The sequence below is a fragment of the Schistocerca nitens genome, chromosome 8 (genome assembly GCF_023898315.1).
Source record: "Schistocerca nitens isolate TAMUIC-IGC-003100 chromosome 8, iqSchNite1.1, whole genome shotgun sequence".
In the NCBI taxonomy this organism is placed as follows: Eukaryota; Metazoa; Arthropoda; class Insecta; order Orthoptera; family Acrididae; genus Schistocerca; species Schistocerca nitens.
The window spans coordinates 22,423,990-22,451,486 of NC_064621.1; the positions used below are offsets into that span (position 1 = coordinate 22,423,990).

The following is a 27,497-nucleotide window of genomic DNA, read 5'->3' on the forward strand; positions in this document are numbered from 1 at the left end:
ATTTAACTTAATGGAGAAATTTGTTTTTAACAAGATGCTTGATTGTTGAGGGCTACTGGGTTGTCAAACTTCTGACCATGATGTCAGAATAAACCTGAGGATGGTCTGTTTATGACTGAAACTGATTATGTAATAAATTGACAAAATAGACATTCCTGTTAACTGTTTCCTTACATTATATAATCCTCAAGCTTTACTGCATCACCTATGTCGACAAACTTCTGCGACAATATGCATTTTAATCTAAGGAGTACAGGAAAAATAATGGTGAAAACGCCACTTTTCATAAAGTTTTTTACTACTGCCACTACCACCACCACCACCACTACTACTTTCCACACATAAATGACTTGCTTACACTTACAGATCTATGTAACAAATGTACCCTAAATAAATGAGAATATAAACTTACCTTTGCATAACCCCTGGGACAGTCACACTGGTGCTGTGTGCATGGCTCACAGGGACTTCCCCAGGCCTGCCCTACTGAACAGCAGCATTCTGATTTAAGCGCAAGTCGTGGCAAGTTGTTCTCACATCGGCCATGAGACATTCGTGCCCAACAGGAACCTTTCCTGTTGTCTGGCAGAAGGTTGGCAGGCTTAAGGAGGATACAGGTGACAAACAATGTATGCTACTCTTCATATTAGTAAAAGTAACCACACTAACAAAAGTTTCCAAATTAACTCACCAATACAGATCCTTCCCGTATTATCCAGAATGTAGCCTGGTTCACATTCACAGATATAAGAACCAATTGTGTTAACACATTCTCCATTAAAGCAAGCATCTGGTCCTAACTCGTTGCACTCATCAATGTCTTCACATACTTGTGTATCAATGTTCAGTTGAGTTCCAGTAGGACAGATGCACTGTTCATATGAATAATTTCAGTCACATACCATACCTCATCTATTAATTATTTTATTGCAATTGGAAAATTAGTACAAACAGTGTTAGCAGAAAAACACAAACAAAAATACAGGAATTACACATAGAGATAACAAGAGACAAACCAAAGTCACACAAATTGACAAATAATTTATACACAAATAATATTAACAACAATAGTACAACAAAACCTGACAAAGTGAAGATTACAATGGCCATAGAAACAAATGAAATACAAAGTAAAAAGAAGAATTATCATAGCCATGTTTATTATCAAGGGACTGCTATATATTATCAGCTGTTGGATTAAAGCCTTCATCAGTTGTGGACAAACAAAACACACACACACACACACACACACACACACACACTCATGCAAAAATGCAAAAGCAACTCTCACACACATGACCACTGTCTCTGGCTGCTGAGGCCTGATTACAACCAACTGGGCATGATGGGAGAAGCAATCGGGGCAGTGGTGGTAAGGAGGACGCTGAAGCAAGGAGGGGGAGGGATAGCAGTGTAGGGGTGGATGACGGTAAAGTGCTACTTGTGGGAGTGTAATGTACTGAGGTGGAAAGAGAGTAGGGCAGTTAGGTGCAGTTGGGAGAGTGGATGGAGGGAGGACAGGCAGGCGCAAGGGGAGGGAAGGGGAGGGGGGTGCAGAAAAGGAGAGAAGTAAAAAGAGTATGGAGGCATTGGTGGAACAGAAGGCTGTATGGTGCTGGCATGGAAACAGGGAAGGGGATAGATGGGCAAGTGACAATGACTAACAAAGATTGAGGACAGGAGGGTTAAAGGAACATAAGACATATTGCATGGAGAGTTCCGACTGGCAATTCATAAAAGCTGGTGTTGATAGGAATGATCCAGATGGCACCAGCTGTGAAGCAGTCACTGGAATGAAGAATGTTGTGTTGCGTAGCATGCTCAGTGGACTGCTGACATTTTTAAAAATATTGGGAATCCAATACATCAATATTTAAAAACATGTCATTATCAGCCCTTGATACATATAACAAGCTAGCAGCCTGCTTAACCCTCTTAGAGGAAGAATTGAAAGCGAAATAACGCATGTTCACACTTGGTGATAACCACTTTGCTAACAATGGTAACTGCAGGTAAGGGCTACAATAAAAGGTGTCTGATGGGTCCATCACATGGTTTCGTCACATAATTGTCTGGAACACTTCATGTTGACTTCCCTGTTTTTTCTTTTCTGCAAACGCCAGTGACGTAGCAGTTGTAGTGTCAAAATTGCATGGTGGCGTTTAACACTGCAGTTTCTGTTGGTAGCACCGAGTACCAAATACATCAGCATTTCCTCTCCAGGGCAATAAATGCGGACAAGGAAAAAAAAAATCCTGGTTTTCCCAAGTTTCACAGTTAAAAATACACTTCTTCCAAGTTGAAAATTACCCTTTTTCCATGATAAGTAACAGTTTACTTTTCCCTCGCAGCTGTAAAGATATCAATCCTTTGAATGGTAAAGGTTTTATACACCAGCGTGCAACTTCAGAGAATGAAAAAACTCGAAAAAAAATTGGAAAGATCTATGATGTGCAGCAACATTCACACCACATATTTTTGTATTTGTATTACCAAAATATGGATTCAAATTCCACAAAACGCAGCACGTTAGTTTCTGAAGCACTGAAATCTAGATTTAAATGTGCTTTTGTAAGCCAATCATAGCTTATGTCAAATGATCTTGTCAGCCAATGGCAGCAGGTATTCAAAACATAGGACACTTCATGTAGTCAGCCAACAGCAACATCACTGTTAAGTAGTGTGAACACACAAATAGGAAAATTTAATGGTTTAAATTAATGTACACAGTCTAGCTACAAGTAAAGTTAAGCTTTCACATATAATATTGATCTTGAAGATTGACAAGCTACAAGAAAAGCTAAGCTTTCATGTATAATATTAACTTTTTTGCGTGTGTTACACTTTAGGGTACATCACATGTACATGTGCCAATAAAATTTTAAATAATGACAATGTTTGGCCTTCTGTGCACCAAATTCTTCTAAGTGGTTAGTCCTCAATGTGTTAAGTTTTAAGTGAGAGTCAAACGCTCTGTGAATAAAGAAATTCATTGCACATTCCCACACATAACTTAATTCATCTTGTGTAACGCGAAATTTACTTTGAAGTGTTCATAATATTTTCACGTGACCTGTTAGAAATAGCTTTGTTTCGGCAGTTGCTAGAGAGCGCCAGAAAACAGGTGTTACTGCGCATGGGCAGCTACGATGACGTAGGAAGCCCATGTGCTCATACATATATAGTATTAAGAGACCTTACATAACGTCATAGAAGAAGCAGGATACTCCAAGAGCATAGGAATTTCATAAACCATATTAAAATGCATAATTTGGCCTGAAATGTACATTCATATGTCCAGATTGACAGTGAAGTAGGCCCCTGGGCCCCAACCTGATATTAAGCTTTTCAGTGTGGTTTTCAGGATGCAAATTTTCTTGGAGTACCTGTACTGTATTATCTTGTGTTTGGTTTTTTATTATGAAATAATGCCATATCTGCTAGAAGATGAAAATGTGAACTTGAAATGCAGTGAACAGTTGAAACTAGCCAACAGTGCAAAATGAAACACTTTGTTTCTAATAAATTGACTGCCTATGGGGAAAAGACTAACAAAAACCACATTTATTTAGCAAACCAACAAAAATAACTTCACTGTTTCACAAGGCGATTAATGCTTGACTACCATAAATGTGGAAATACAATAAAATCAGAAAACTGAAACTAATAACATATGTTACCCTTCCGTAATTATAAGAATGTATTTTAATTCACTTGATAGCTCCCACCCACGGAAATTTGTTTTGTTTTCATTTGATGTGAGAAGTGTAAGCGAAGGGGAAACAGCAAAATCACTAAACGTAAACATGGCTTATGTGGAGACTTAACCCCTTCCCAATACAACCCAGACTGCTCTGTGCATGCACGAATCTGGCAGCTCGGGCGCACCAGAAAAACTTTTCCGGGTAGAATCTGGCTGCTCGCTGCTGCTGATACAGCTAACAGCCACACTTCAAGTAGCCAGAAGCAGGAGAAGGTACTGCCCATACGCAACTCCACTGCTCAAATGAGCCAGTATTACACTATCATATTTCTTTGACAAAGAAATATGATCAAATATTCATAAAATTTCTTTGAGAAAGATCTTTGACTTGGTGCTAAAAAGGGGTATTACATTGTCATCATATTTTTCATCAAATGTCAAGATGGTGGACAACAACTAATTATGTGCTGCGCTTGCTAGTACAACAATTGCACTGTGTTTGTATTTGGAAGAAAAGTGGCAGAAAAAAAGGAAACGTACTCGGATGAAGCCACAGGTATTATGTCGAGATAGTAAAACACTCACCAAAATTTGTTACAAGAGCTGCTAGTGGAGATATAAAATCTTATATATGAATTACTTTGAATGGATGAGAAAATCTTATATATGAATTACTTTGAATGGATGAGAGTGTATTTCAGTATTTACTCAGTAAAGTGGCTTCTCATATTACGAAACAGAACACTTTCTTGAGAAATACTATACGTGCAAAAGTCAGGCGATCATATTTCTTTGGGATTTCTTGAAACAGGAGGGAGCTACTCCAGTTTATACACAGCACTTGAATATCACATTGCACATTAACCAAAACAATTCCAGAAACTTGTGAAGTGATTTATAAAGCACTGAAGGGTGAATGCATAAAGATAAATGAATGTTTAGTACACTACAAGGACAATGAGAATTATTTTTATTTTGAATAATTTAATTAACAGAATTAGTGCTCCCACAACTACAAAATTAATAAAAAGTACGAAACAGATGAAGTGCTTTTTAACTTGTCCCATCTGGAGTTCAAAATTAAACAAAGTAGAATGGAAAGCTAAGAAAGAATTTTTTATTTTAGAGTGTTCAACCCAAATTTTGCTGGGCACGAACTGTTCCCATCGAATAACGGGACAAAGTGGCCGCTGAACTTAAGGAATTGCAAGATAGTGGAGCTACTGCAGCCATACAATCTGGTCAAAGGGCAAGTCCACTGGTTTTGTTCCTCAAAACTTCAGGTCGCATTCGCCTCTGGGTTGACTTTAAGTCTACAGTTAACCCACAAACTGTGACTGATACTTATCCATTGCCACACCCAGAGGATCTTACAGACAGATTAGGCACCGGTTGCTACTTTTTCAAAATTGATTCGCGTGACGCATATCTCTAAGTACCGCTAGATGAATAATCTCAAAAATTGTGTGTTGTGAACACTCGTTTGGGCCTGTTTAAATATTTGCGGATGTTTGCCTTTTGGCAGTGCTTCAGCACCCACCATTTTCCAACAGTATTTGGAACAGTTGACTCCTCAAGAACCAAACTTTTCCAACTATACGGATGATATTGCCGTAGCATGTCATACATCTGAAGAACACACTGCAAATTTGCACGCTTTGTTTCGCGTGTTATCTGATGCGGGAATAAAGTGTAGACTGGACAAGTGTGACTTTTCTAAACTTGAGTTGCAGTATCCTGCTCATGTTGTAAACAGTCAAGGTGTACATCCTCTTCAGACACATTTGCTAGGCATATGTGAACTGCCAGCTCCTCACAATGTCACAAAATTGCAGTCAGTCTTAGGCAAAATCAACTATTATATTCGGTTCATGCCGAATGCTGCACAAATTGCAGCTCCACTGCTTTGTTTGTGTCACAAAAATGTCCTCTTTGTTTGGACAGATGAGTGCTGAGAAGTTCTTCAAAAACTTATGAAGCATTGCTCAGTAATCATTGCTCGGTTCACTTTGATCCTGAAAAACCAATTGTGTTGCAAGTTGATGCTTCCTCTTACGGAATTGGTGCAGTGCTTTTGCACAGAATTGGTGATAAAGACAGGCCTATTGCTTTCATATCAAAAGTGTTGTCTAAAGCTCAGTGTAACATTTCACAAATAGAGAAAGAGGCATTGGCTGTTGTGTATGGTGTCACCAAATTTCACTACTATCTGTATGGCAGAAAATTGTACATAGTAACGGATCACAAGGCATTGCAGTCCTCGTTTCATCTGATGAAGGCGGATCCTGTACGAACTGCCCAAAAATTGCAACGATGGGGTTTGTCGTTGTCTCGATACCAATACGAGATTGTGTATCGCCTGACAGCTCGACGTGGTAATGCAGACACACTTTCACGTCTTCCAAATGACCCTGGTACAGACTTTGATGCTTCTGCTGCTTATTGTTGTCACATCGATGCTCAAGATTCTGAATTGCTTCAATCCTTTCCTCTGAACTATAGGAAAATAGCACAGGCCACAGAAGCTGATTCAGATATGAACATTTTGCTAAAATACATTCACTTCTTGCTCGTCGCACAGCATAAAGAACTCTTCAGTGCGCCGATACTTTGCACGTCGGCATAGCCTCGCTACACGGCAAGGTGTGATTCTTGTTCAAAATGACAGTGGACAGTCACATGTGTTGATGCCCAAAGCTCTGCAAAAAGAAGTGTTGCAGTTACTTCACCAAAGACACTGGGGGGATTGTTCCTATGAAACAGTTAGCGCGTCGACACTGTACTTGGCAGGATATGGACACCCAAATATAACAGATGACATCACAGTGCCATTCACATTCCGCCATAAAAGTTCTCTGCTCGGTTTAAGTTGCGATCATCACGGCAACAGGTGCACATAGACTTTGCGGGACCTTTTTGCAGCACTCACTGGTTGATTGTGGTAGACTCTTATAACAAATTTCCTTTTGATGTGCCAATGAATTCGACAATGTTATGTAGCACAGTTCAGCCGTTGTCCTCTATTTTTTGCCTCGAAGGTTTGACTGAAGTCATAGTGTCGGACAATGGCCCTCAGTTCACGTCACAAGAATTTGAAACATTCTGTGAACACGATGGCATACAGCATCTAACTAGAGCACAGTTCTATCCACAGTCCGACGACGAAGCGGAATGTTTTGTCAGAACCTTCGAGTCACAGATGGCCAAACTTTGCACTGCACACACCAGGGATCAAGCACTGCAACTGTTTCTCATCTGCTATTGTTCACATCTGTGAGATCGACCATCGTTGGTGGAGTTGCTTCGTGCCCACCGCCATTGGACACTGCTCCACCTTCTCCACCCTCCCCAGCATCCAGTGCCAAAGGAAGACTGCAGGTATTGCTTCACGCCACATGATATTGGGTTTTTCAAGGTTTTTAGTAGAAGCAGACGGTGCACGTGAGTCTGGACCCTTCGTTGATGTGGCACATACATGTATCTCATTTCAGGCCCAGACAGATTGCAGTGCTGACGTCAAAATCAAATTCGACACTGTCATCTGTATGGTGGTCCTTCTGTATCTCTTTCCCGATATTCACGGATCCCGAGGACAGTGCGGCAGCAGTCAATGCCTTCTACATCGTGCTATGGGCCTCAGGTGGTGGATGCGTACCCTTCTGGGCATTTTCCAGGCAACGTTTCCAACAGAGCGAAGGCCAGGCGGCGGGCTATGACCAGAAGCCTGACATCCCCTGCAGCCACAGAGATTTCGGACCATCTGAGTGTCCATGCCCCTGCCTCCCCTCCCATTGTCATCCTCCCTATATGATGATGGTCCATTGCTTTGTGGGGGAGGAATGTTATGGTGTAAAGTGAAGCACCTGCATGACAGATAGGAATGACAGAAAAGAGAAGACTGTGAGAAGAAGTCAGCCAATCGCACGCTGACCGGACCTCCCTCCAGGACGACAATGCGATAGCAGTGGTCCCTATGTGAAGAGGATGTAAGTGCCACAACTGACTGGTGATGGCCCAGTTCAATAACAGCTTCAAGATTAGCAACTTCGAGAGCAGCGTCAATGCTAGTTATTTTGCTTGTACACTTTATGTAGCACAGGCTTGGGATTGTCTATACTGATAAGAGTGATTATTTTGTATGTTGCCCTTTGCTTGCAACACATCCGTGTAACTGCAAAAGTTAAGCATTTTAATTTTCTTTTTGTAATAAAGCTCATTAATATAACTTGTTTCATTAATTTTCTAGCGAACCGAGTATGCAGGTTTCCTAGACACTACACTAGTTGTGTTAAAAATTGTTTTTTAACGCAACGGGTGTGCTATTTCTTCACATCAGATATCTTGTTATTCCATTCACACCGCCATTCTCAGTGTAATTGGACTTCTTCTTTGTGGAGTCTACACATGCTTCACAGTCAAAGAAAAAGACAGAACATGATGAAAGCTCAAAAAGTAGTAAGACTTTTTCGCACAGTGGAAGTAAAATTATGTTCTATTACAATTTCAAAAGAACAACTTCAAATATTTATCAAGAACTGCGAAAAAAATATAATGTAAAATAAAAATATCAGCACTTGATATTGCAATTTCGATATCAATGTATCAGTCAAAAAAATATTGCCGATATATTTCAATATTTTTGGGAAAAATACTGATGTATCGATATTTTATCAACAGCCCAAGTGCTTAGCAACTGGGTGGTCCAGCTGTTTCTTGGCCACAGTTCATCAGTAACTATTCATGCAGACAGACAGCCTGTAGGCTGTGTTGCCCATGTGAAGCAGCACAGTGGTTGCAGCTTAGCTTGTAGTTCACGTGACTGATTTCACGTGTAGCCCTGCCTTTGATGGGATACACGGTGAGTAGCAATCTAACACTTGATGCAGTTAAGTGAATGCTGAACAGTGTCAACAGCTTCATCCTAAGCACTATCAGAGATGGATTCTTACGGAATATAAAAACAGCAATCAGCTATGATTTACTATTTTATTTGTCCACATAGAACTCTTCTGCAAGAACAAAAATTACTGCAGAAAAGTTTTTATATGGCATGAACTGTGGGTGCACTAGTGCATTAATTTATTTCACGAACCAGATTTCATCATGCATGGCAATCAACACACAAAAGCAATGACGCAGTCATTATCTGATAATGGTCTTGTAAGCCAAAAACTGTTTTATAAAACAAACTAATACTGTAGGGCATCGGTAATTTGTGTTTCTCATTGATGCATTTGAAGTTAATCAAAAAAGCAGTGATGAAAGAATCCATCAATATCACTTTGTGTGGCTCATGTCACAGTCTGTGTTTTTATTACTTTTATTTTTTATTCTTTTATTCTTTCTTCTACATCAGTATGTGGCCTTCTCTGAGTTTTGTCTGCTTTCATTTCTATTACAAGTGTGTTCCGACCTTATTTCTGGCTTTTTAACTATCTTGCCCATTACTTAATACTATATTAAGATTTCAAATCTTGTCGGTTTTCAGAATATTATTGTTGATTTATCTCTCATTCTATTCTTTCTGTGTCTCCTTCCTTCTCCATTCCCTCTCTGTTATTAGATAGAAGCATTTCTGCTTCCAAAAGCTACATTTGTGTTCTTGCATTAATACCTGCCATCTCACGAGTAGATTATTTTTAATCATTTTTACTTGAGTTGAGGTTGTGTTGCTTTCAGGAGGTTGAGTGAAGAGTGAGGGTGAGTGATCCTGTAGAGCACCAGGGCACTAAACAACATAATTCAATTAACTATCATTTATTGGCAAGAATTGTTAAATCACTCCATCCCTTTCCCGGTGCTGACTTGCAGAGGCCTTGCTAAGTCATCGCTGCTTGTAAGTGTGAGGTGGCATGTCACTGCCTGGCGAGGATCTTGCTGAGCACAGATCCTCGCTCTGCCTGTGGTCTGTACTGTGGCCCCATTGCAAGAGAATGCGGTGACTATGCATCTCCATAGCCAAGAGTGGCTATGGATACCTGTCAGAGCTTCAGTGCTTTTGATGAGTGAAGCTGCACTTAGGCTCAGCCTCAGGAACCTGCATGCCACTGTTGATTGTCATGAGTGGTTGTTCCAGAACAAAGCCAGTGGAACGGTACCTGTAATGCCCAGTAGTGGCAACACAGGCAAGTCGAATAGCTTGCAGACATGTAGATTGGTTCTTTATCCGTGGCCCCATCCTCTGTCAGACACCATTCTGACTGGCAGGACTGCAGCTTGAAGATCAGAAGTTGCCTCCAAACCTGGACAGCTGTGTATTTCTAGCAAGGTGGCAGCAGCTTGTAGACACTTTCTGAGAATAATGAGCATGTCGAGGGCAGATGTTTTATAACAGGCAATGACGTGACCACCCCATACTGATAAGCAAAATGTGCTCTCGTTTTCTGAGACAATCAGCACTCTCAACTGCTCTAGTGTTTAACTTCAGGGTTTCCAAAGAGTTCCTTTATGTGCAGTTGCCATCCTGAAAGACATTCTTGTGACATCTCTAGGGGAAGTTATGCTACAGCATTTTGTCTGCTAGCACTGTTGTCAAAGGGCTGCATCTTTGTTCTTGGCTTTGCTCTCACATTGTCTGATGAAATGAGCTCTCAGCTTATTTGTAATTCAGGCCTCCCATGTCAATATACAGTTACGAAATTGTTGTGTAACCGTCAGATGTGCCCCACTTAGTGGTGTCTCCGTCGGTTTGTAACAAAAATTTATTCTTGCGCTTACAAGCAACAGAAGAAATGTTCTCAAGATCCTTTTTCTTATAGATGTTTCATGATTGCAAAAACATTTTGTCAACAAACTCATTGAAATAAAATGTCATACTGACAGCAGAACAAGTTTTGAAGTCATATTAAAAGTCCTTCAGACCTACTTTACAAATGGCATGTTTAAAAAATAAAATTTTTCAATGTAGTTGTTAATACAACTAACTCTGTGAATGAAATACAGCTGGGTGATACACTTAAACACATAATTCACATATAACCTTTTTTCCTAAGTGAAATTAACTCTTTTTAGAGTGTATTGTTCAAGTAATGACCCACTGAGGAGTCAGCGACTTTCTACTTGAATACCAGGTGAGCTGGAAGTGGAGCAGAAGAAGTTTCAATTAGGAGGGGATGTCTAGTTCCAATATTTGCTTTACAATCAAGGGAAAGCACCCAAAAACCTTGCTCAGAACTGGAGGATAGGAACTATTTTTAGTTTATTTCTCATTTAATATGCCTTTCCAAAAATATGGAAGCCCACTGAAAGTTTAAAACATGTCTATGTGAATACATAGTAATATAATAGAGGGAAATATTCCACGTGGGAAAAATATATCTAAAAACAAAGATGATGTGACTTACCAAACAAAAGCGCTGACAGGTCGATAGACACACAAACAAACACAAACATACACACAAAATTCAAGCTTTCGCAACAAACTGTTGCCTCATCAGGAAAGAGGGAAGGAGAGGGAAAGACGAAAGGATGTGGGTTTTAAGGGAGAGGGTAAGGAGTCATTCCAATCCTGGGAGCGGAAAGACTTACCTTAGGGGGAAAAAAGGACGGGTATACACTCGCACACACACACATATTTAAATGTCTGCTTGTGTCTGTATATGTGTGGAGACATATTTAAATGTCTGCTTGTGTCTGTATATGTGTGGATGGATATGTGTGTGTGTGCGAGTGTATACCTGTCCTTTTTCCCCCTTAAGGTAAGTCTTTCCGCTCCTGGGATTGGAATGACTCCTTACCCTTTCCCTTAAAACCCACATCCTTTCGTCTTTCCCTCTCCTTCCCTCTTTCCTGATGAGGCAACAGTTTGTTGCGAAAGCTTGAATTTTGTGTGTATGTTTGTGTTTGTTTGTGTGCCTATCGACCTGCCAGCGCTTTCGTTTGGTAAGTCACATCATCTTTGTTTTTAGATATATTTTTCCCAGGTGGAATGTTTCCCTCTATTAAATTAATATCATTAATTTGAACCCAACAATTACGTTTGTTATTGTCACTGTTGCATTTCGAAATCTTTCCTGTCGTCTTATTTTCTCTTTGTGCTTTTGCCAGTAGTTTCACTTTGTATTCACCTTCTCCTTTTTACTGTAGTCTGCTATACAATTTTATCCCGCCTATATATACTCAACAATACGTAACCCACTTCCAAACCATAACCAAAAAAAAATTTTTTTTTTTTTTGCCGCTTTCAACACTACCGCTGCTATAAAATCCACCGTTTCTAGTTCACAAACAGTTCCTTTCACCTTTTGAACAACCATTTCGGCTATTTCTAATAACTTTTGCTTTATTTCCATTGGTCTTTAAATATGTCTGCTTGTGTCTGTATATGTGTGGATGGATATGTGTGTGTGTGCGAGTGTATACCCGTCCTTTTTTCCCCCTAGGGTAAAGTCTTTCCGCTCCCGGGATTGGAATGACTCCTTACCCTCTCCCTTAAAACCCACATCCTTTTGTCTTTCCCTCTCCTTCCCTCTTTCTTGATGAGGCAACAGTTTGTTGCGAAAGCTTGAATTTTGTGTGTATGTTTGTGTTTGTTTGTGTGTCTATCGACCTGCCAGCGCTTTCGTTTGGTAAGTCACATCATCTTTGAATACATAGTAAAGTTGATGACTTGTTTGACATATGCAGTGTATCCATGCTGCTGTTGCGTGCACATGACACACACACACACACACACACACACACACACACAGGGAGAGAGAGAGAGAGAGAGAGAGAGAGAGAGAGAGAGACAGAACCTGCAGACAACTTCAGCTGCAACAGTAAAACTGTCATAGAATTCTCTGCTAAAAGAGAGTACTTATTTATCTTAAACACAATATAAGAAGCACAAAAATGTGATAATGCTTCAGTTTATTCCTTATCAATTGAGCATCACAATCAATTTCACTTTCACTTTAATAGTACTACTTCATACGTAATTTTTAAAGCAGATAAACAAACGTGAATGATGAAAGTGTTACCTGAAAGCTACCAGGAGTATTCCTGCACTGACCACCTGAACAAACTAGATCATCCACTTCACATTCATTAATGTCAGTACAAATTTTCCCAGTACTGTCAACTTGATATCCAGGGTTACAAATGCACCGGTGAGATCCCATCAAGTTTTCACATGCTCCATTCTCACAGATACCTGGATTCTGAGCGCATTCATTGATGTCTGAAATAATGAAAGCAACTCTTTAGAGCCCACAGCCAAGAAGTAACAATTATTGTTTGAATTTGTTTCAAAAGTAAACTAATAAGAAATGACGTAATATATCAGCTGTGCGAAAAATGTATAAAGGAATCAGCCATAGTTTTATTGGATCGCATAGTCTATTGTTAATCTGAAGTAGTTTAGGTAACTTAAAATATAACAGGACAACATTATCCATCAACAGAGACATCTCCAATTGGGATATTGGTTAACTTTTTTTAAAATTTCCTTCTTACAAATAAGTGTCAATTATCTCAGTCATCTTCAGGTCAACATACAGCATGGTTTACCAGAATGTTGCATACTTATATGAAGGTAATTTTGATATGGATAAATCAGTCATCTAAGAAAATAAAAACAAAGGCATAATGAAATAAATATATATTTTTTCCCTCAAAACAAAACTTTTCACACCAAGACTGAAAATAATGTCAACACCACAAATGCACTATCATTATCTTTCATAACTTAAAATATAAATACAAGCAATTTCCTTCATTTCTGGCAAGTGTCAGTGAGAGAACAAATAATGGTGAATTGTTTTAAGTGCTTATTGCACTACCTTAATACACTACCTCTATGAATATTTTCAGTTGCTTGTATATATACTTAATTTACTCTATATATGTTTTTGTATGTTGACAGTGACACAATGTGTTTATCTGATACCAGCTTGCAGTTAGCAGCTTTCTGGAATAGTTTCAAGAGAAATAAGCAAAGCAAATAGTTGGTTGCAGCAAGCAAATGTACAAACATACACCTTTATATCCACTTGAAGATGAGGACGAAAATTCTTGAAAAGTTTGGAGTAGTTTAATAAAAGAAGTGACATACAGATATCTCTTTTAATTTCCCTCCTATATGATGATAATCCCCCCATGAACCATGGACCTTGCCATTGGTGGGGAGGCTTGCGTGCCTCAGCAATACAGATAGCCGTACCGTAGGTGCAACCACAACGGAGGGGTATCTGTTGAGAGGCCAGACAAACATGTGGTTCCTGAAGAGGGGCAGCAGCCTTTTCAGTAGTTGCAGGGGCAACAGTCTGGATGATTGACTGTAACACTAACCAACTGTAACACTAACCAAAACGGCCTTGCTGTGCTGGTATTGCGAACGGCTGAAAGCTAGGGAAAACTACAGCCGTAATTTTTCCCGAGCGCATGCAGCTTTACTGTATGATTAAATGATGATGGCGTCCTCTTGGGTAAAATATTCCGGAGGTAAAATAGTCCCCCATTCGGATCTCCTGGCGGGGACTACTCAAGTGGACGTCGTTATCAGGAGAAAGAAAACAGGCGTTCTATGGATCGGAGCGTGGAATGTCAGATCCCTTAATCGGGCAGGTAGGTTAGAAAATTTAAAAAGGGAAATGGATAGGTTGAAGTTAGATATAGTGGGAATTAGTGAAGTTCGGTGGCAGGAGGAAAAAGACTTTTGGTCGGGTGATTACAGGGTTATAAATACAAAATCAAATAGGGGTAATGCAGGAGTAGGTTTAATAATGAATAAAAAAATAGGAGTGCAGGTTAACTACTACAAACAGCATAGTGAACGCATTATTGTGGCCAAGATAGACACAAAGCCCAAGCCTACTACAGTAGTACAAGTTTATATGCCAACTAGCTCTGCAGATGATGAAGAAATTGATGAAATGTATGACGAGATAAAAGAAATTATTCAGGTAGTGAAGGGAGACGAAAATTTAATAGTCATGTGTAACTGGAATTCGTCAGTAGGAAAAGGGATAGAAGGAAACATAGTAGGTGAATACGGATTGGGGGGAAGAAATGAAAGAGGAAGCCGCCTTGTAGAATTTTGCACAGAGCATAACTTAATCATAGCTAACACTTGGTTCAAGAATCATAAAAGAAGGTTGTATACCTGGAAGAATCCTGGAGATACTAAAAGGTATCAGATAGATTATATAATGGTAAGACAGAGATTTAGGAACCAGAGGCAGATGCGGATTCTGACCACAATCTATTGGTTATGAACTGCAGATTGAAACTGAAGAAACTGCAAAAAGGTGGGAATTTAAGGAGATGGGACATCGATAAACTTAAAGAAGCAGAGGTTGTAGAGAGTTTCAGGGAGAGCATAAGGGAACAATTGACAGGAATGGGGGAAAGAAATACAGTAGAAGAAGAATGGGTAGCTCTGAGGGATGAAGTAGTGAAGGCAGCAGACAATCAAGTAGGTAAATCGACAAGGGCTAATAGAAATCCTTGGGTAACAGAAGAAATACTGAATTTAATTGATGAAAGGAGAAAATATAAAAATGCAGTAAATGAAGCAGGCAAAAAAGAATACAAACGTATCAAAAATGAGATCGACAGGAAGTGCAAAATGGCTAAGCAGGGATGGCTAGAGGACAAATGTAAGGATGTAGAGGCTTGTCTCACTAGGGGTAAGATAGATACTGCCTACAGGAAAATTAAAGAGACCTTTGGAGAGAAGAGAACCACTTGTATGAATATCAAGAGCTCAGATGGCTACCCAGTTCTAAGCAAAGAAGGGAAGGCAGAAAGGTGGAAGGAGTATATAGAGGGTTTATACAAGGGCGATGTACTTGAGGACAATATTATGGAAATGGAAGAGGATGTAGAGGAAGATGAAATGGGAGATAAGATAGTGCGTGAAGAGTTTGACAGAGCACTGAAAGACCTGAGTCGAAACAAGGCCCCGGGAGTAGACAACATTCCATTAGAACTACTGATGGCCTTGGGAGAGCCAGTCATGACAAAACTCTACCATCTGGTGAGCAAGATGTATGAGACAGGCGAAATACCCTCAGACTTCAAGAAGAATATAATAATTCCAATCCCAAAGAAAGTAGGTGTTGACAGACGTGAAAATTACCGAACTATCAGTTTAATAAGTCACAGTTGCAAAATACTAACGCGAATTCTTAACTGACGAATGGAAAAACTGGTAGAAGCGGACCTCGGGGAAGATCAGTTTGGATTCCATAGAAATGTTGGAACACGTGAGGCAATACTAACCTTACGACTTATCTTAGAAGAAAGATTAAGAAAAGACAGACCTACGTTTCTAGCATTTGTAGACTTAGAGAAAGCTTTTGACAATGCTAACTGGAATACTCTCTTTCAAATTCTGAAGGTGGCAGGGGTAAAATACAATGAGCGAAAGGCTATTTACAATTTGTACAGAAACCAGATGGCAGTTATAAGAGTCGAGGGGCATGAAAGGGAAGCAGTGGTCGGGAAAGAAGTGAGACAGGGTTTTAGCCTCTAACCCGATGTTATTCAATCTGTATATTGAGCAAGCAGTAAAGGAAACAAAAGAAAAATTCAGAGTAGGTATTAAAATTCATGGAGAAGAAGTAAAAACTTTGAGGTTCGCCGATGACATTGTAATTCTGTCAGAGACAGCAAAGGACTTGGAAGAGCAGTTGAATGGAATGGACAGTGTCTTGAAAGGTTGATATAAGATGAACGTCAACAAAAGCACAACGAGGATAATGGAATGTAGTCAGATTAAATCTGGTGATGCTGAGGGGATTAGATTAGGAAATGAGACACTTAAAGTAGTAAAGGAGTTTTGCTATTTAGGGAGTAAAGTAACTGATGATGGTCGAAGTAGAGAGGATATAAAATGTAGACTGGCAATGGCAAGGAAATCGTTTCTGAAGTTGTTAACATCGAGTATAGATTTATGTGTCAGGAACTCGTTTCTGAAAGTATTTGTATGGAGTGTAGCCATGTATGGAAGTGAAACATGGACGATAACTAGTTTGGACAAGAAGAGAATAGAAGCTTTCGAAATGTGGTGCTACAGAAGAATGCTGAAGATAAGGTGGGTAGATCATGTAACTAATGAGGAGGTATTGAATAGGATTGTGGAGAAGAGAAGTTTGTGGCACAACTTGACTAGAAGAAGGGATCGGTTGGTAGGACATGTTTTGAAGCATCAAGGGATCACAAATTTAGAATTGGAGGGCAGCGTGGAGGGTAAAAATCGTAGAGGGAGACCAAGAGATGAATACACTAAGCAGATTGAGAAGGATGTAGGTTGCAGTAGGTACTGGGAGATGAAGAAGCTTGCACAGGATAGAGTAGCATGGAGAGCTGCATCAAACCAGTCTCAGGACTGAAGGCCACAACAACAACAACAATGATGATAATGTTTCCACTAATAGCCCAATCTGTTTGGTTGGAGTTGTACTCTATATTAAACAGTATTATAAGTGCACATTACAAAAATATTAACACAGCATGGTAGTTTCATCATCATTGAAGGAATCTGACAATAAATTAAGACAATTTGTCGTCTTGTATAGTAATAGCCCGATAACAGGTTCTTTTTGCTCTCTTGTGCACTTGCTGTATGGATTCTTAGTTAAAACTGAAACCAGAACCTATTTTCCACATATTTTATAACTTTGGTTTTTAGGCCAAAAATGTCTTAACTATGTCATCTTTCACAGCAGTGACTTCTGCTCACTTACTACCTTATAAAAGTAGTAGTGTTGTATTTTCACTTGCTGAAACATATCATGCTGTGATTTTTCACTGTTACAATTAATACAGAATTCATGTTTCACTGGATATGGTTTGAGTTTCTGACACTTCTCCAATAAAACAGTAATTTGAGTGTAGGAGAAGGAAGAGGAGTGAAGAAAAAGGTCTTGAGAGGTTTAATAAGAGGGGTAGGGTTTAGAAAAGCCACCCAGAACCCCAGGTAGGGGAGACTCACCACATGGTATTAGAAGGAAAGACTGATGTTGGGGACTGCACCAGATGAGATGTGAAAACCTGAGAGTTTAAAGGCAGAAGACAGGTTAATATGCAAGACAGACTGCTACAACACCATGCAATGAGTTGATAAGAGCAAAAGCTAAGTGCATGGTAGGTAAGAGAGGTGGGAGGGGAACAGTGAAAAATAGACAGGTCAGAAAATGAAAGATGCAGAAAACTAAAACAAAGTGAAGAAAAAATAGTTAGTATGAAGAAATGCTCAGACCGAAGAAATTAACATAAATTAAGGCCAGGTGGAATGGAGGTCATGCAGTAGCACCAGTTCCCATCTACAGAGTTCTGAAAAGCTGGTGTCTGTGGGAAGAATCCATATAGCTCTTGTAATGAAACTGGCACTGATGCCACAACTGTCATGTTGCAATACATGCACTGCAAAAGGATATTGTGTGTTGCCAGTATACACCCTCTGCCTATGCACACTCATCTTAAGTGATGATTTGGTGGTAGTCACGCTGATATAAAAGACGAAACAGTGTTTACGTAATGGCTGCTATACGGCATGTGTCATTTCACAGATGGTTCTCCCTATGATAGTACATGTTTTGCCAGTTACAGCGCTGGTATCAGTGGTGGTAGGAGGGTGCATAGGGCAAGCCATGGTGCATAGGGCAAGTCTTGCAGTGGGGATAGTCACATGGGAAGCAACTATACAGTAGAGAGATTTGTGCAGAGGGAGCATAGGGTCTGACAAGGATATAGCCGAGAGATCTGTTCTGTCTGAGATGTTGCCCACCACACATAGAATAGCTTCTCATCAGCCCCCCCACCCAAAAAAAAAAAAAAAAAAAAAAAAAAAAAAAAAAAAAAAAAAAAAAATCAAAAATTCATTACTTTCATTCTGTAATTTAAGTGAGGCATTCGTGCACACCAATTATCACTCTCAGCTTCACATGAGAGTTTCTCGTCCCACGATCATAATCAATATTTACTTTCCCAATCACAACTGTAAGTTTGCATGATCGCCTGAAAAGTCCCCTTATTATACTGTTATACAATATTATAAATTAGATTACTGAGCAATTTGTAACATTTTTGGTTTATTACCAAAATGCTATGTAGCTAAATCATTATTTACTATTGTCATAAGTAATCTTTTGTTTTATCTATTGGGCTAAAAAGTATGGTTTGAATCTTGGAGGAGTACAAAAAAGTGCTGTTATTGATCTAATGAATGGGAAGCCACTGGCCTGCCTGTTATTGCAGCTAAAAGTGGCTACACAAGCTGTAATTTAAGTTAACAAAATGAGGGCATTTAAAAAAGAATACTGAATTTATGAGGTAATAAGAATGAATGTTACACAATAAGACATTCTGTTGATGGAGCAGCCTTGACTTTTTTGGGTAAAATAATTTGTGTGTTCTTGTTCCTTACTAAGTTTACACATCATAAGAAAATGTACATCACGTAATACTAAAATGTACTTCATGTAACACTACTTTCACATCCTAACCTTGAATTACTCAAATTTTATTTATACAAGGGTTAATACTCACCATCTCCATTATATGTCATTCCTGGCCCATGAGGGCATAGCGTTTCAAACTCAAAAGTGCCAGGCATAGGACATGCCTGACATGGAGTTCCCCATCCAAGAGGTTGGCCAACTCTCACAGTGCAACAGCAGCAGCTGGATCGAGACACTGGATTCGCAGCAGGATTTGTGCACTGACCCTCATGATAATTTAAATAGCAGAGGTCACGTCTCGTATCTGGAAAGTACAATGACTGTAGGTATTAGTGCAAAGTAACTGTTTCAACAATAAGCTTGATTAATGACATAATGGAAATCACTGTAAGGACGCGAAAAGTATCAGTGATTTTAAAACAATAGGTAGGGTGTCATTATCTGGAAATACTTGTTGAATGTATTTGTAAAGTGTTATACCCAAACACGATCTTCCGTCAGGGCCAAGGTTGAATCCGGGTAAGCACTCACAATAGAAACTGCCCACCGTGTTGTGGCAAGTTCCATGTTGGCAAGGGTTGTGTACACATTCATCAATATCTGAAATATAAATAGCTATTTTTGTCTCTGTATTTTAATTCAAAGGTTACTGTATATCAGTACAAAACAAGAAATAAAATATGACTATACAGCAGACATTCACTCAAAAATAAATACAAATTCAGCTAAAAAATGAAGCCTCACCTATACAACCTCTCTTATCAAGGGAAACTTGGTAACCTGGATCACAAACACATCTATATGATCCTTCAGTGTTCACACATTTGCCATTGTCACAGACTCGGTCAGTTGTGCACTCGTTTACATCTTCACAGTATGCACCATCTGCACTGGTTACAAATCCAGGCATGCACATGCAGCGATATGAACCAGGCACATTTTCACAGCGGCCATTCAAGCAAATTCTTGGATTCTCATAACATTCATCAATGTCTGAAATCGAATCAAAAATATTAGGCTTGTGGAAAATTTAAACATACAAGAAATGACAAAACACAAACAAGTGTCAGATATTAGGCAGTGACACAAAATTATTACAATGCTACTACAGTGTGTACTAGAGACAAAACAGTTACCTTTAGTAACAAAAAATTACACAACTTTAGAAACTAGAATTCTCCATCACAAATGACTTGCTGAATACAATAACATGACTACAAAATACTTGCTCATTTTAACTCATATCTTGCATCCTCGCGATTGACAATATCCTCTAGTATCTATATATAGCATATATAGCAGTGAACTACACTCCTGGAAATTGAAATAAGAACACCGTGAATTCATTGTCCCAGGAAGGGGAAACTTTATTGACACATTCCTGGAGTCAGATACATCACATGATCACACTGACAGAACCACAAGCACATAGACACAGGCAACAGAGCATGCACAATGTCGGCACTAGTACAGTGTATATCCACCTTTCGCAGCAATGCAGGCTGCTATTCTCCCATGGAGACGATCGTAGAGATGCTGGATGTAGTCCTGTGGAACGGCTTGCCATGCCATTTCCACCTGGCGCCTCAGTTGGACCAGCGTTCGTGCTGGACGTGCAGACCGCGTGAGACGACGCTTCATCCAGTCCCAAACATGCTCAATGGGGGACAGTTCCGGAGATCTTGCTGGCCAGGGTAGTTGACTTACACCTTCTAGAGCACGTTGGGTGGCACAGGATACATGCGGACGTGCATTGTCCTGTTGGAACAGCAAGTTCCCTTGCCGGTCTAGGAATGGTAGAACGATGGGTTCGATGACGGTTTGGATGTACCGTGCACTATTCAGTGTCCCCTCGACGATCACCAGTGGTGTACGGCCAGTGTAGGAGATCGCTCCCCACACCATGATGCCGGGTGTTAGCCCTGTGTGCCTCGGTCATATGCAGTCCTGATTGTGGCGCTCACCTGCACGGCGCCAAACACGCATACGACCATCATTGGCACCAAGGCAGAAGCGACTCTCATCGCTGAAGACGACACGTCTCCATTCGTCCCTCCATTCACGCCTGTCGCGACACCACTGGAGGCGAGCTGCACGATGTTGGGGCGTGAGCGGAAGACGGCCTAACGGTGTGCGGGACCGTAGCCCAGCTTCATGGAGACGGTTGCGAATGGTCCTAGCCGATACCCCAGGAGCAACAGTGTCCCTAATTTGCTGGGAAGTGGCGGTGCGGTCCCCTACGGCACTGCGTAGTATCCTACGGTCTTGGCGTGCATCCGTGCGTCGCTGCGGTCCGGTCCCAGGTCGACGGGCACGTGCACCTTCCGCCGACCACTGGCGACAACATCGATGTACTGTGGAGACCTCACGCCCCACGTGTTGAGCAATTCGGCGGTACGTCCACCCGGCCTCCCGCATGCCCACTATACGCCCTCGCTCAAAGTCCGTCAACTGCACATACGGTTCACGTCCACGCTGTCGCGGCATGCTACCAGTGTTAAAGACTGCGATGGAGCTCCGTATGCCATGGCAAACTGGCTGACACTGACGGCGGCGGTGCACAAATGCTGCGCAGCTAGCGCCATTCGACGGCCAACAGCGCAGTTCCTGGTGTGTCCGCTGTGCCGTGCGTGTGATCATTGCTTGTACAGCCCTCTCGCAGTGTCCGGAGCAAGTATGGTGGGTCTGACACACCGGTGTCAATGTGTTCTTTTTTCCATTTCCAGGAGTGTAATTTATGTTATTTGTCTGACGTCAGCTAACACAGGTGTTGGCAGGGCAGCTTGTGTATAAATGACGTTGGTGCTCTTTCGCAATTCTTAGTGGTGAGCTGTTTGCATGGCACCTTTCCGCCAGACGACTTGTGGACCATTTGCTTTAAGTAGGCCATGACAGCAAAAAAGTAGATGGAATCCAGAACAAAAGTTCATCATATTTCTCCAGGTAAAAATGTTACCTCTGTCATTAAAATTTAAGTGTGAAAAAATTATGAGGATTAAATCACAAAGTTGAATGAACACGTGCCAACCTTACAATTTATAAACAGTACGGTGAAAATGGACATCTCGAGTCTTTGAGTAAGAACAAATGAATTGAACTCACTACAAGTTCTACATAACATCTCGTCCATTACTGAAAAGGGGTCAAAAGCTATATTCCAAAAAAAGTTACATTCCAAGAAAGTTACATTGCAAGAAATTCAAAATCATGTAAACAAAGAATGTACCGGTAACAAATTTTGTGCACAAAAATACCTTTCAAGTGCTTTCAATTATAAACTGGGACAGTGCAATGAGCAATTTCAAACTACATAGGAAGACAAAGGGCATTGTAAACACAGTATGACAAGATATATCTAAAAACAAAGATGATGTGACTTACCAAACGAAAGCGCTGGCAGGTCGATAGACACAAAAACAAACACAAACATACACACAAAATTCAAGCTTTCACAACAAACTGTTACCTCATCAGGAAAGCGGGAAGGAGAGGGAAAGACGAAAGGATGTGGGTTTTAAGGGAGAGGGTAAGGAGTCATTCCAATCCCGGGAGTGGAAAGACTTACCTTAGGGGGAAAAAAGGACGGGTATACACTCGCACACACACACATATCCATCCAAACATATACAGACACAAGCAGACATATTTAAATATGTCTCACAGAAAAAGCGCTGTAGATGAAAATTTGTAGTACTTCTGAAATGAATGTTGTGAAGTGCTTCCTTCAGTTTAGAAATTGAGTTGAACTCACGAGGGCTTAAGTCAGGGGAGTGCAGTAGGTGGTATAGCACTTAGCAGCTCCATCAGTCAAAAAAATCAGTAACATCTTGCACTGTACATGCTTGAACACTGTCCTGAAAAATGATGGTCAAGTCCTGCAGAAAGTGACATCACTTCTGTCTCTATGCTGTTCATTTTTGGATCACAACCTACAACCAGCTTAGAGACAGAAGTGATGACACTTTCTGCAAGACCTGACCATCATTTTGCAGAACAATACTCAAGCATGTACAGTGCAAGCTGTTACTGATTTGTTTAACTGATGGGGCTGCTCAGCCCTATACCATCTACTGCACTCCCCTGACTTAAGCCCTTGTGAGTTCAACTCGATTTATAAACTGAAGGAAATGCTTCACGGCATTCGCTTCATAACTGCTACAAATTCGTCGGGCAACAGACCACATCGGTCGAACTGTCAACACAACTGGCACCGCTAAGAGCATCCTACGACTTCCACATTGCTGGCAGTGGGTTATACACAATCTGGTGACTACTTTGAAGGTCAGTAAAACTTTGAAACACGTATCTATTTTGTATGAGACGTAAATAAATAGTTGCCACTATTAAAGTTCCAACCTTCATATATATTGAGTAAGCTATAAAAATACAGTAGTGGAATTTTTAGCACAGGACAGAAGCATGTAGAGAAACTATTATTATACACAAAAATCAAAATTTCAACGATGTACAATGAGGTAATTGTTAGTATTTTTAATTTCTTGAACAATGGGTGCCATGACTCATTTTTGTGGGCAGCACACGTTTCTAAAGATTTTCTTCTGAAGAATTAGTAGCCTTGTACTGCTTCTAGAGTTTCCCCAGAAAATTATGTCATACCGAATAACAGATTCTAAATAACTGTGGTAGACTATCTTTCTTGTGTCCATATGAGTGGCACCAGATAAAATAAACACTGCAAAAGCCATGGAAAGTAATTTATTTGCCAGGAAGTCTATATGTGTCTTCCAGTTGAAACTTTTATCAAGGTTTAGGCCCAAGAATTTCACATGGCTCACTTCTGTCATCAGTTGATTATTGTGGGCTATTTGTACAGGACATATTGCTGGCAATTTAGAGCCAAATTGCATTATCTGAGTCTTAGTGACATTGAGCTTTAGTCCATTTTTATGGAAGCAGGATTCCAGTCTCTCCAAAATATTTTCTATACTATCTGGAATCTTTTCTATTGTATCATTTTCTATCAGGACTGAGGTGTCATCTGCGATAAGACTGAATGAGCATCAATATTTAATGGTAAATCATTTGTATACAATAAGAACAGGTAAGGACCCAGTACTGAACCCTGTGGAACTCCTTGGGAAATTGTTTTCCATATGGAGTGGTAGTTAACTGAATTTGATGTTAAAATAACTCTTTCTTTCCTTTCTGTCAGATAAGAGTTGAATCACTGTAATGCAGTATCTTCGAACCCATAGCTCTTCAGTTTGTGAAGTAATAATGAGTGGTTCACCATAGTCAAAGGCTTTTGTTAGATCTTAAAATATTCATGAGACTTTTGTACCCTAGTCTAGTGATGCAGTAGTTTCGCATATCTTCTGGTGATCCCTTTTTAAATAATGGCTTAATCTCAGCATATTTTAGGACATCTGGAAAGACCCATGTTCAAAGGACTGGTTTACAATAATAGTCAGTGGGTATGAAATAATATGGCGTACTGCCTTGATTACCATGGTAGGTATTCCATCCTATCCAGCTTAATTTTTGTTTTTTAATGATAATATTGTGTCTTCCATGTCTTTCTGAGTGATTTTTCTGAATTTTTTTAAAACAAATGTTTTGTATGTCATCCCTATGCCTGAAAATCATATTGTCCTGATGAGCTGTCATGTCTACATCAGATTTTGCTATATTGACAAAGAGATCATTGAAGCAGTTTGAAATTTGAACATAATTTACAGTAATATCACCCTGAAACCTAATCTGAGAAATTTCTTGACTTTTAACATTGACTCCCAACTCTTGATTTCACAACAGACCAGGCTGCCTGTGTTTTATTTCTTTGTTTGTTTATGAATATACTATTTGCCAGTTTTTTTCTGCCAGTATCACTTTTTTGAATATAGTCTTATAGCGCTTAACATAAGTTACAAAATCAGGGTTTCTATTTACTTTGAGCTCATTGTGCAGCTGTCTTTTTCTGGCACTTGAAATTTTTACACCTGGTGTAATCCAATTTCGTTTATTCGTGACTCTCTTTTCATAATATTTTGAGGGAAATGTTTCATTGAATACAACCAAAGACCAATTTAGAAATTTATCAAAATTTTTGTTGCCTGAATCACAGTGGCCTAAAGGCCGGCTTAAACACTTATCACAAAACAACTCTAAATTTTCTTCGCTAAAATTCCTTCTTACGTAAGATTCAGATTTTAGTTTTGCTGTTTTGGGGAGCTCTATAACCAAAGCTGAGTGATCTGATATCCCTAGATCTAGGCAAAATTTCCTTGTATCATCAAACTGATAATTTGTAATAATACTAGTAAGGGAATATGGTATAGTTGTAGGTAAACAACTAGAATTCTCTCATATACAGATTTATTCTCACTTAGCTTTACACCGATACAAGTCCAGAGGCTAACCGCCGTTAGTATCCAACATCCTGCCCCAAAGCCCTCTCCTCAAAGATAGCACACTTGCGCACAGAACAAATATCGATATTTATGGCGCTCTACGCCACATAGCCCCCCCTCCGCCCAGTATGGAGTACGTCCCTGTGAATGGGTTGGGGGGGGGGGGGTGAGAAGTTAGGAAGGTAACGCACAGTTCTTCGGCGTCAGTTGGAAGCAGTTGACAGGTAGGAGATCGGGGGGTGAAACCCGGTACGTCGACGGTGAAGTCAGCAAGTGACGCCGGTGGCTGCAGACGACGTCCTGTCCTGGAGTGGAGGTGTAGCACTTCGTCAGCCGGCAGACGGAGAATCACCTTGCCAGAAGGCCTAACAAAGGCACGCTAATTGCCACACGCAGCACTTCTGCTCAATTTAAAGTGGCGCACCATACGAGATTCTGCACTTCCTCCCTCAGTATTGTCACACGCGAGTACCACACACACCGTATCGCCATCTACGACAACAGATTATTTATGTATGTCATCAGGGTGCACATGTGTTGTGAATTCTTGGATGGCACCTGTACGAGCAATGGTAGGGAGGCAGGGAGGTGTGGGAAAGCCATGGCAGGGGGAAGCATCTGCTAAGAGGGGGGTGGCAGGTGCGCTGGACTGCGCAGGAGACAACTTCGGGCGATCAGCTGACAGACGAGGGAGCGTGACAGAAGGCAACGAGGAGCCAGCGTGGATTGAACGGCGTGACAAAGAGCTGTCACACGAAGATGGTAACACAATGATAGAATCCGAGTGGTTGGCAGTTCGACTGCAAGGGCTGTGAGGAGTGAAGCCCCGAAAAGATTGGCCACTCGAATTAGATGAACGCGGAGAAGGAGCAGTGCTCGGCAGAGAAGCACGCTGTGGAGAATCAATACCCAAATGCATGGTGTGGGAAGATGGATGGCCGCTCGAAGCAGGAGTGGGAGAAATTGGGGCAGAATCAGGGAGGTTCACCTGAGGCTCAATGAAAGCTGGTTTCACTCGGTTGAGTGAGACCGTGGTTACAGAGTCTTTTATGAGGAGATCCATGTTATTCTCAGAGCGTTTGATGACCTTGTAAGGACCTGTGTAGGGCTACTGAAGCGGGGCTTTGACTGAGTCATCTCTGAGAAACACGTACTCACAAGAGTCTAGCGTGCGCGGTACGTCCACGCGCGGAGGTGTATGAGCAGCCAGAGGTGGCGGCTGAATTTTGCTGCAGTGCAAGCGCACCCGCTCGAGAAGTGAAGGGAGTTCAGAGGGCCGTGGAAGTGGGGTCGGAGTGACTACTTCTCCAGGCAAAACCAGAGGTTGGCCATACACAAACTCGGCTACGGAACCCTTGAGGTCTTCCTTGAAAGTCGCACAAAGGCCAAGGAGCATGAAGGGCAGTGCCTCTGTCCATAGTGAGTCGTGGCAACGCAGGGCAGACTTTAAGGTGCGATGCCATCGCTCGACAAGCCCATTGCTTTAGGGGTGGTATGCAGAAGTATGAATTTTGACAATACCACACATTTTACATAAGTCAGAGAAAACTGAAGACTCGAATTGTCGCCCCTGGTCAGTGGTGAGGTAAACAGGAGAGCCAAATCTAGAGATCCACGAATCTAAGAATGCTCGACTTACTGTCTCGGAGGTAATGTTCGGAATAAGCACAGCCTCAGCCCACCGAGTCATCCTGTCAATAGCTGTAAACAAGTAACGGAAACCCTCGAAGGGGGGCAAAGGGCCTACGAGGTCGACATGAACATGGTGAAACCGGCCTGGCAGTTGGGCAAAACAGCCAAGGGGTGGAGAAGTGTGCCTGGAAACTTTGTTCTGTTGACACACCATGCATGCCCTTGCCCAAGACTGACAGTCAAGGCGCATGTCTCTCCAGACAAACCGTTCAGTTACCAAACGGGTGGAAGCTTTGACACCGGGGTGTGCTAATGTGTGTAGTTTGTCAAAGACCTGGCGTTGAAGGGGCTTAGGAATGAATGGCCGCAACGTACCAGTCGATTCATCACACCACACTAAGTCAG

At 40.9% G+C, this 27,497-nt stretch overlaps 1 protein-coding gene across 1 annotated transcript in view; it reads right to left on the bottom strand.

Moving 5' to 3' along the window:
- Positions 1-27,497, bottom strand: part of LOC126198519 (fibrillin-2-like) — a 732,236-nt gene that overhangs the window by 295,229 nt on the left and 409,510 nt on the right. Inside the window, exons 13-18 of the mRNA XM_049934905.1 lie at positions 19,834-20,082; positions 19,570-19,689; positions 19,178-19,393; positions 12,664-12,863; positions 692-872; positions 413-582 (exon numbers count right to left, since the gene is read on the bottom strand). Of these exons, the coding sequence (XP_049790862.1) occupies positions 413-582; positions 692-872; positions 12,664-12,863; positions 19,178-19,393; positions 19,570-19,689; positions 19,834-20,082 (1,136 nt within the window). The remainder of the gene's footprint in view (positions 1-412; positions 583-691; positions 873-12,663; positions 12,864-19,177; positions 19,394-19,569; positions 19,690-19,833; positions 20,083-27,497) is intronic.